Consider the following 9,481-nt stretch of genomic DNA (forward strand, 5'->3'; position numbering starts at 1 on the left):
TTTCACCAAAACTATATCATTTACATGAAACACACTTACTGGAAATAAAGATCACTGCACAGCGACAGCACACATAGGACAAACATGAAACATTATGGACTAGCTATATGGATAATAATTTCAACAGTGATCATTTTAATCATAGCACTTGTTAGCTCTGTGTGTGTTTTGGCCTCAGATAAAGTAGTCAAATGCCCTGCTAAGCAATATAAATGGTGGTATTCCATTTACGGCAAGGCCCCTTCCATGGCCTTTGAGTCCACGAGGCATCACGCAAAATACTCTCTCCCACAGCCTCGGCTGAGGGCAAGTAAAACCTGGGCCATTCTTCCTTCATGAATTAATTTCCTCTGATAGTCCCAGCACTCCATTGCTCTTCTGCTGCGTTTCAGGAATGCAAACACATCGATCATAAAAGTATCAGGCAGTCTCCACAGATTGGACAAGAGACACTTAAATAGCACAAAATGCAATTTAGTCCATTGACTCGGCAGAGGGGAGCGGGGATGCTTCTCACGGCGTGGCGGGGGCCTGCCTGCCTTCGGGTCTCATTTCCTGTTGTTGTCACTGTCAGTGCCATTCCTATCAGCCTCTTCAGTTTTCACAGAGCTCCCATCCCCTGGCTTGTTTTTGTTCTGTGTTTCTTCCAGATACTGCTGGACAGCCTTGAGCACCGCATTCTCCACGAGCCTCTTACTGAGCCTTACCAGTTCAGCATCATCGGGCTCACCTCCATTCTTATCACCTACATTCCACAATAGAGAAGATAGGTCACTGAGATCATATTGCCATAGAAACTCAGCATGCAGGGGCCAGCTAGTTCAGTTAGTTACAAAGAGCAAGTGTCCTTCAGTCTGGTAAACTGCATCTATAAATCCAAGAATACTGGCTTGGCTTTTCATTTGGTATTTGCAGAAGCAGGAGACTGCCTGTTCCTGAAGACTTCAGGTTGAAAAGCAGTTCATTAGCCCCAATCTTAAAATATTCTACCTAGCAATGCTGGAAGTTCCCCATTTCTACACGGGATTTTTGTTTTTCTCTCGTCCAAAAGTGATTACTACTACTAAAGTCCACATACCCACCACCTGGAGCCTCAGACATGTGAAATCACCAACAAGATGTATTTGCTTCCACTTCTCCAGTACCAAACGTCAGGTAATTGAGATTTCCTCATCAACTAGCCACACAGATCAGCAATTTTATAACCCTTGGCCTGGATGGTGGTTAAAGTCTCAGCCCTCCCACGAAGACAAAAGCAATTACTACTGCTAGGAAATGGTTAAAATAAGCTTGTAAAACTAATATTCGTTTTAATTTCAGAGCTATCACTGCAATTTAAGAAACAGGAAACTCCTCGAGGAGGAGTTAGGATTATGACAGTAAATTACTAGATGCTAGTATTTTACGGCCATTTTGCTTCCCTGCTAGTGATGATCAAGGTTAAATTATCCTTTCATTTTTCTGTAAAAGGGGTGGCTGTCATCTGTTCAAATGCTGCACATTCCCCACTCATTCTCTTTCTTGTCTCCCTTAACTGAGGAAAAAAACCCAGGGGGCTCATCTCTCGCGCCCAGTCAGTCCTTCATCTCCTTCCACTGAGCTATGGATCCAGGAAGGCAGATGACTGGAAGCAAAGACATCTGAGTACCTAAATATATTAAGTAAATGCTAAGAGATCTCAAGGGAGTGATAGCATTACAGTAATAGTAGGGGATTTTAATATTCTACTTTCAACAATGGATAGATCATCCAGACAGAAGATCAATAAGAAAACATTGGATATGAACTATACTTGAGGCCAAATGGACCTAAGAGACATATAAAGAACATTCCACCCAACAGCACCAGAATACACATTATTGTCAAGCACATACGGAACATTTTCCAGGATAGATTATATATTAGGTCACAAAACAAGTCCTAGCAAATTTTTAAAAATTGAAAGCATACCAAGTATCTTTTTCTGACCACAATGGTATGAAACCAGACATCAATAACAAGAGGAAAACTGGAAAATTCACAAACATATAGAAATTAAACAAACACTCATGAACAATCAATGAGTCAAAGATGAAATCAAAAGGGAAATTAAAAACATATACCTTGAAACAAACAAAAATGGGAACACAACATACCAAAGCTTATGATCCAGCAAAAGTAGTGTTAAAAGGGAAGTTTATAGCAATAAATGTCTGCACTAAGAAAAAAGGATGATCTCAAGTAAACAACCCGAACTTGGGACTTCCCTGGTGGTCCAGTGGTAAAGAATCTGCCTTTCAATGCAGGGGACGTGGGTTAGATCCCTGGTCAGGGAACTAAGATCCCACATGCCACGGGGCAACTAGCCCACGCACCACACTGCTGAGCTTGCGTGCCTCAACTAGAGAGCCTGTGTGCTGCAAACTACAGAGCCCAAGCATTCTGGAACCCACACGCCACAACTACAGAGCCCACGCACCCTAGAGCCTGTGTGCCACAACTAGAGAAGAGAAAACCTGCACACCACAACTAAAGAGAAGGCCGCGGGCCACAGCGAAGAGCCCACGTGCCACAATGAAAGATCCTGCATGCCTCAACGAAGATCCCGCATGCCACAACTAAGACCCAACACAGCCAAAAATAAATAAATAATAAATAACTCTTAAAAAAACCTAACTTGACATCTCAAAAAACTAAAATATAAGAACTAAGCCCAAAGTTAGCAGAAGGAAGGACATAAAAATCAGAGCAGAAATAAATGAAATAGAAAAACAGTAGAAAAGATCAATGAAAATAAGGGTTGTTTTTGAAAAGATAAAATAAAAACAACAGACGTTTAGCTAGACTTCCAAGACAAAGAGAGAACTCAAACAAAATTATAAAGCAAGAGGAGACATTACAACTGATACCACAGAAATAAATATCATAAGAGACTACTGTGAACAATTACAGGTCACTAATCAGACAACCCAGAAGAAATAGATAAATTCCTAGAAATGTACAACCTTCACATCTGAATCATGAAGAAACAGACAATCTGAACAGACCAATAACAAATTTAAGATTAAATCAGTAATCAAAAACCTCCAACAAATAAAAGCTCAGGACAGTATGGCTTTATGGGTGAACTTTACCAACTGCTGATGTGCAATAAATCTTACTGTGCTGAGATTGTGCACAACGTCTCCTCCAAGAACCTCAAAGCCACTGTGGAGAGAGCAGCCCAGCTGGCCATCAGAGTCACCAAGCCCAACGCCAGAATGCGCAGCAAAGAAAATGAATAGACAGCTCGTGTGCACGTTTTGTTTGTGTTAATAAAACAGTAAAATGGCAAAAAACAATAATAATAAAAAATAAAGAATTAATGCCAATTCTTCTCAAACTCTGCCCAAAAAAAAGAAAAACAAAACACCAAAACAACACCAACAACAAAAACCCAAAGAGGACATAACACTCCCACACTCATTTTATGAGGTCAGCATTACCCTGATTATCAAAGCCAGGTAAAGATACTATAAGGAAAAAAAAAAAAAAAAACCCAGGCCAATACCCTCATAAATTTGGATGCAAAAACCTCAACAGAATACTAGCAAACCAAATTCAACAGCACATTAAAAGGATCATACACCACAATCAAGGGACATTTATCCCTGGGATATAAAAATGGTTCAACATATGCAAATAAATCAATGGGATACACCATATTAACAAAATAAAGGATAAAAATCATATGATCATTTCAATATATGTAGAAAAGACATCTGACACAATTCAACATCCCTTCGTAATAAAAACTCTCAACAAATTGGGTACGGAAGGAACATATCTCAACATAATAAAGGCCGTATATGACACACCCACAGCTAACACACTCAAAGGTGAAAGGCTGAAAGCTTTCCCTCTAAAATCAGAAACAAGACAAGGGTGCCCAGCCTCACCACTCTTATTCCACATAGTAATGGAAGCCCCAGCAAGAGCAATCAGGCAAGAATAAGAAAAAAAAAAGGCATCAAATCAGAAAGGAAGAAGTATGGTTGCCTCTGTTCGCTGATAACACGATCTTGTGTATAGAAAATCCTAAAGACTCCACCCAAAAAAACTGTTAGACCCAATAAATGAATTCAGTAAAGTTTCAAGATACAAAATCAACATACAAAAATAAGTTGCATTTCTATACAGTAACAATGAACCATCTGAAAAAGAAATTCTAGAAATAATTCCATTTAAAATAGTATGAGAAACAATAAAATACTTAGGAATAAATTTAACCAAGGAAGTGAAATATCTATATACTAAAAACTATAAGATTCTGATGAAAGAAACTGAAGAAGACACAAATAAATGGAAAAATACCCCATGTTCATGGATTGGAAGAGTTAATATCATTAAAATGTCCATACTACTGAAAGCCATCTATAGATTCAATGCAATCCGTATCAAAATTACAATGGCATTTATTCACAGAAATAGAAAAAAAAATCCTAAAATTCATATGGAACCACAAAAGACCCCCAAAAGCCAAAGCAATGATGAGAAAGAACAAAGCTGGTAGCATCACACTTCCTGATTTCAAAACAATATGGTACTGGTATAAAAAAAAGACATATAATAGGCCATGGAGCAGAATCACGAGCACAGAAATAAACTCACACATGTATGGTCAACTGATATTTGGCAGTGGAGCCAAGAACACATAATGGGGAAAGGGCAGTCTTTTCAATAAGTAGTGCTGGGAAAACTGGATATCCACATTCAAAAGGATGAAATTTGACCCTTATCTTACACCACTCACAAACATTACCTTGAAATGAAGTAAGGACTTAAGGCCTGAAACTATAACATTCCTAGAAGAAAACAGAGGAGAGGAGAAAAGCTCCTTGACTTTGGTCTTGGCAATGCCTTTTTTGGATATGACACCAAAACAACAAGCAACAGAAGTAAAAATCAACAAGTGGGACTACATCAAACTAAAAAGCTTCTGCACAGCAAAAGAAGCAATCAATGAAATGAAAAGGCAACCTACAGAAGAGGAAAAAATATTTGCAAATCACATATCTGATAAAGGGTTCATATTCAAAATATATAAGGAACTCATACAACTCAATAGCAAAAACACAAAAAATCCTATTTAAAAATGGGCAGAGAACTTGAATAAACATTTTTCCAAAGAAGACATGCAAATGGCCAACAAGTACATGGAAAGGTGTTCAAATCACTCATCATCAGGGAATGCAAATCAAAACCACAATCAGGTATCACTTCACACATGTTAGAATGGCTATTATGAAAAAAAAAACAAGAAATAACAAATGCTGGTAAGGATGTAGAGAAAAGGGAACCCTTGTGCACTATTGGTAGGAATGTAAATTGGTGCAGTCACTATGGAAAACAGTATGACGATTCCTCAAAAAAATTAAAAATACAATTACCATGCGATCCAGAAATCCCACTTCCGGGCATATATCTGAAGAAGATGAAATCACTATCTCAAAGAGATATCTGTGCTCCCATGTTCACTACAACATATTTCACAATAGCCAAGACATGGAAACAACCTAAGTGTCCATCAATGGTTGAATGGATAAAGAAAATGTGGTGTATATATATATACAATGAAGTATTATTCAGCCATTAAAAAGAAAGAAATCCTGCCATTTGTGACATGGATAAACCTTGAGGGCATTATGCTAAGCGAAATAAGCCAGAAAAAGACAAATGCTGTATGATCTCACTTACATATGGAATCTAAAAACACTGAACTTGTAGAAACAGGAGAATGGAGGTTGCCAGGAACTGAGGGAGATAGGCCCGGAAAATATGTTGGTCAAAGGGAACACACTTTCAGATATAAGATGAATAGGTTCTGGGGCTCTAATGTACAGCATGGTGACTACAGTTAACAATACTGGATCCTATACTTGAAAGTTGCTATGAGAGTGGAGCTTTAATGTTGTCAGCATAACAACAAAATTATAATTATGTGACGTGAAGGATATGTTAACTAATCTTATTGTAGCAAACATTTCACAATATATAAATGTATCAAATCATCACCACTGTACACCTTAAATTTATATAATGTTATATGTCAATTATATCTCAATAAAGCTGGAAAAAAAGAAGTAATTAGAACGCTCACACATTAAACCTCAGCTCAGTTTTGGAACATCACCCATGACCTCCAGAAGCCAAAAGCCCAATGCCGCACTTACGACCTCAGTTCTGGGACAGGCAGACGCAAAGGGTGTGAACAGGAAGATGGACATTATTTGCTAACGTCACATGTAACAGGGATTGGAATACAAAAGCATATATGCCAAGGGTGAGAACTAGCTCCTAACCCTCCTTCTGAGCCCCACCACTTCTCCTTAACACACGTCCGAGGCCAATTATGCTTATAACCATCATTCCTAGCAACATCCAAGCAGAAGAGGGATGGGTTAAAGGCCCATCTGGACACGCTACAGTGGGAGGCCTTAGCAGCTGCTCTCCCCTCAAAAGTGACAGTATGGTACTCCAGACCCATGATCAAAAGTCCTGGATAGTAAGCTTCAACTCAGTGATGTCTATATAGAATTTACTAAACTAAATATGTCAAGATATTGTTAAAAGAAAGATAAAGAAATTCATTACTAATACCATACTTGGGAGCAAGTTAAGACTATTTTTATTAGTAAGAATGAATGAGTATATTGCCTAATATTTAAAGAATTCTATTAATCTAAAACACAGTGTTTATACTGTACAGATGTACCTCCAGATGTGTTACCTGGAACTATTTTTTAGTGGCTCTTCAAATTTAAGAGGGAAAATCAAACTTCACATGCAGAAATACTTCTCAAGTACCCTTCAATACACTGTAAACGACTCTCTACATCTGCCACCCTATTTGTGCTCTGCATCTAGGCCAGAGATTGCATTCTTGCAACTCTTCCTGACCCCAGTCAGCTTTAAGATAACATCACTCGTCACATTACTGATACATCACCAGTAAGATAATAGGGTTGGATTTGAGTCTAAACGTTACTCAGTCTCCAAGAAGCATCTCAGGTCAAAAAGTGTGTGCTTCAGTGATTTCTCTCAGTACACAATAAAGTGTCCCATTACTTCAAACATTAAGAAATTTAAAACACAAAAATCTTCCCACAGAAAGTTAATTTTCCCTTCTTTCATATTTCTGTTTATGCTTTTACTATTAACCAAGACAACCAAGCTCAAAACAAGATTATTACCATCTTTAACTCTATCCAGCCTATGGGTCAAATATTAACTATCTACAATAACAAACTAATTAACCAATCAACAAAAAATAAATTTATAAATGAATCTTCCAGAACTGTCCTGTATTCTTGCCCCACCTATGATTTCCACAAAGGCATCCTCAGACTATCAACGTTGGCCCAGGGAAAAGCCTATTGGAAGGCTCGTCACAGAGGCCTGCGAGAACGCAGCAATTCAAGAAATGCGTATCTTCGTTCCAGTGAGATTCTGTGTGTTCCCACTTTCAGTAGACTTAATTCAGCTTACTTGAAAGAGGCATTTTAAGATTAAAGTATTTTTCTTTTGACCACTACTTGAATAAAGGCATCTGTCTCCCACAGTGACCTCTAAGATAAATGACTACATTCATTTTACCTGAAGCCTAGTTAACAATGGCAGTTCAATGTGTCACCGCAAGGTACATGATTTATCATTCGATATTCCAACAAAAGTACACACAAAAAATATTCCCAGTGGACGGAATATAAAACGAAATGATGCAAATGAACTCATTTACAAAACAGAAATAGACTCAGACCCTTAGAGAAGGAACTTGGGGTTACCAGGGAGGAAGCGTTGGGGGAAGGGATAGTTAGGGAGTTTGGGATTGACAAGTACACACTGCTATATTTAAGATGGATAACCAGCAAGGACCTACTGTACAGCACAGGGAACTCTGCTGAATGTTATGTGGCAGCCTAGATGGGAGGGGAGTTTGGGGGAGAATGGATACATGTATATGTATGGCTGAGTCGCTTTGCTGTGTGCTTGAAACTATCACAACATTGATAATCGGCTACACCCCAGTACAAAATAAAAAGTTAAAAAAAATAAAATAAAATGTCTGCATATTTTATGTTAAAAAATATTCCCAGTGTATGCAGCACCCTCTCGACAAAAATATTCTTTCTTGGTCTACCAAGGTTACTTACTATCATACCTATTTAAAATGACAGATTAATCTTTCTCTTTGAGACTGTTTTTTAAGAAATCCCCCCCCCGAAAATTTTTAATCAATTTCTTAGAATACTAAAAATATGAAAGAAAGGGAATGAGAAATGCTATCAAGTCCACCAAACACAGTAGTGTCCCTAAAAGAACAGACTTAAGAAACTTTTCAACAAATTTGAAGGAAGCAATTCCACTCTCTATAAGAGTTGTAACATAATTAATCCACAGTATATACCCAAGATTCAGCTTTTATTTATATTATCTGAGATCGCTGATATCAAGCCAGCACATAGATAAAATCTGTATCTGTGATTATAAAAAAGAAAATAAGTGACCTTCTTTGTGGTAGCAAGAATATGTGCTACCTACTTGATAATTTAAGGTCAATATTAATGTGGGTCAGCTGTTTTTATGTGTGAGCTGACCCAATAATTGCTTAACTGATATCACATGAAGGGCTCCAGAAACCATTACCACCCTCCACCCAATGCCAATATCTAGGTGCCTATTTGTCCTGACAAGAATAAATCATATTAATAGTTTTTAAAAGAGAACCAAAAAAATCTTCATAACAATGCCATTTAAGATCTGAGAGAACGAGTGCAAACACATTAAAAGTTCTCATTTGTCCCAATCAAAATCCCAGCAAATTATTTTGTGAATATCAACAAACTGACTCTGAAGCTTACATGGAAAGGCAAAAATAAACATTATAACCAACACAATATTGCAGGAGAACAACAAAGGCAGAGGACTGACACTACCCAACTTCAAGACTAACTATAAAGCTACAGTAATCAAGACAGTGTGGTATTGGCAAAAGAATAGACAAAAACATCAGTGAAAGAGAACAGAGAGCCCAGAAATAGACCCAGACAAGTGTAATCAATGTGATCTTTGAAAAATGAGCAGAAGCAATACAATGGAGCAAAGACAATCTCTTCAACAAGTGGTGCTGGAACAACTGGACATCCACATGCAAAAAAAAAATAAATAAATCTAGACACAGACCTGAAACTCTTCACAAAAATTAACTCACAATGGATCATAGATCTAAATGTAAAAAGCAAAATTATAAAACCTCTAGAAGAGGGCTTTCCTGGTGGCGCAGCGGTTGGGAGTCCGCCTGCCAATGCAGGGGACACAGGTTCGTGCCCCGGTCTGGGAAGATCCCGCATGCCGCGGAGCGGCTGGGCCCGTGAGCCATGGCTGCTGAGCCTGCGCGTCCGGGGCCTGTGCTCCGCAACGGGAGAGGCCACAACAGTGAGAGGCCCGCGTACCACAAAAAAAA

The 9,481-nt window shown here is 38.3% G+C and overlaps 1 protein-coding gene across 2 annotated transcripts in view; it reads right to left on the reverse strand.

Annotated features, from left to right (window-relative positions):
* Window positions 1–389: 389 nt before the first annotated feature.
* AKAP7 (A-kinase anchoring protein 7) overlaps window positions 390–9,481 on the reverse strand; it is a 144,097-nt gene continuing 135,005 nt past the window's right edge. Inside the window, exon 7 of one of the 2 annotated variants that reach the window (XM_007456543.1) lies at window positions 390–745. In XM_007456543.1, coding sequence (XP_007456605.1) covers window positions 549–745 — 197 coding nt within the window. In that variant the 3' untranslated portion in view covers window positions 390–548. The remainder of the gene's footprint in view (window positions 746–9,481) is intronic. The other variant, XM_007456544.1, reaches the window with a different exon arrangement.

The sequence above is a fragment of the Lipotes vexillifer genome, unplaced genomic scaffold, assembly GCF_000442215.2.
Source record: "Lipotes vexillifer unplaced genomic scaffold, Lipotes_vexillifer_v1.1 scaffold438, whole genome shotgun sequence".
Taxonomy (NCBI): Eukaryota; Metazoa; Chordata; class Mammalia; order Artiodactyla; family Lipotidae; genus Lipotes; species Lipotes vexillifer.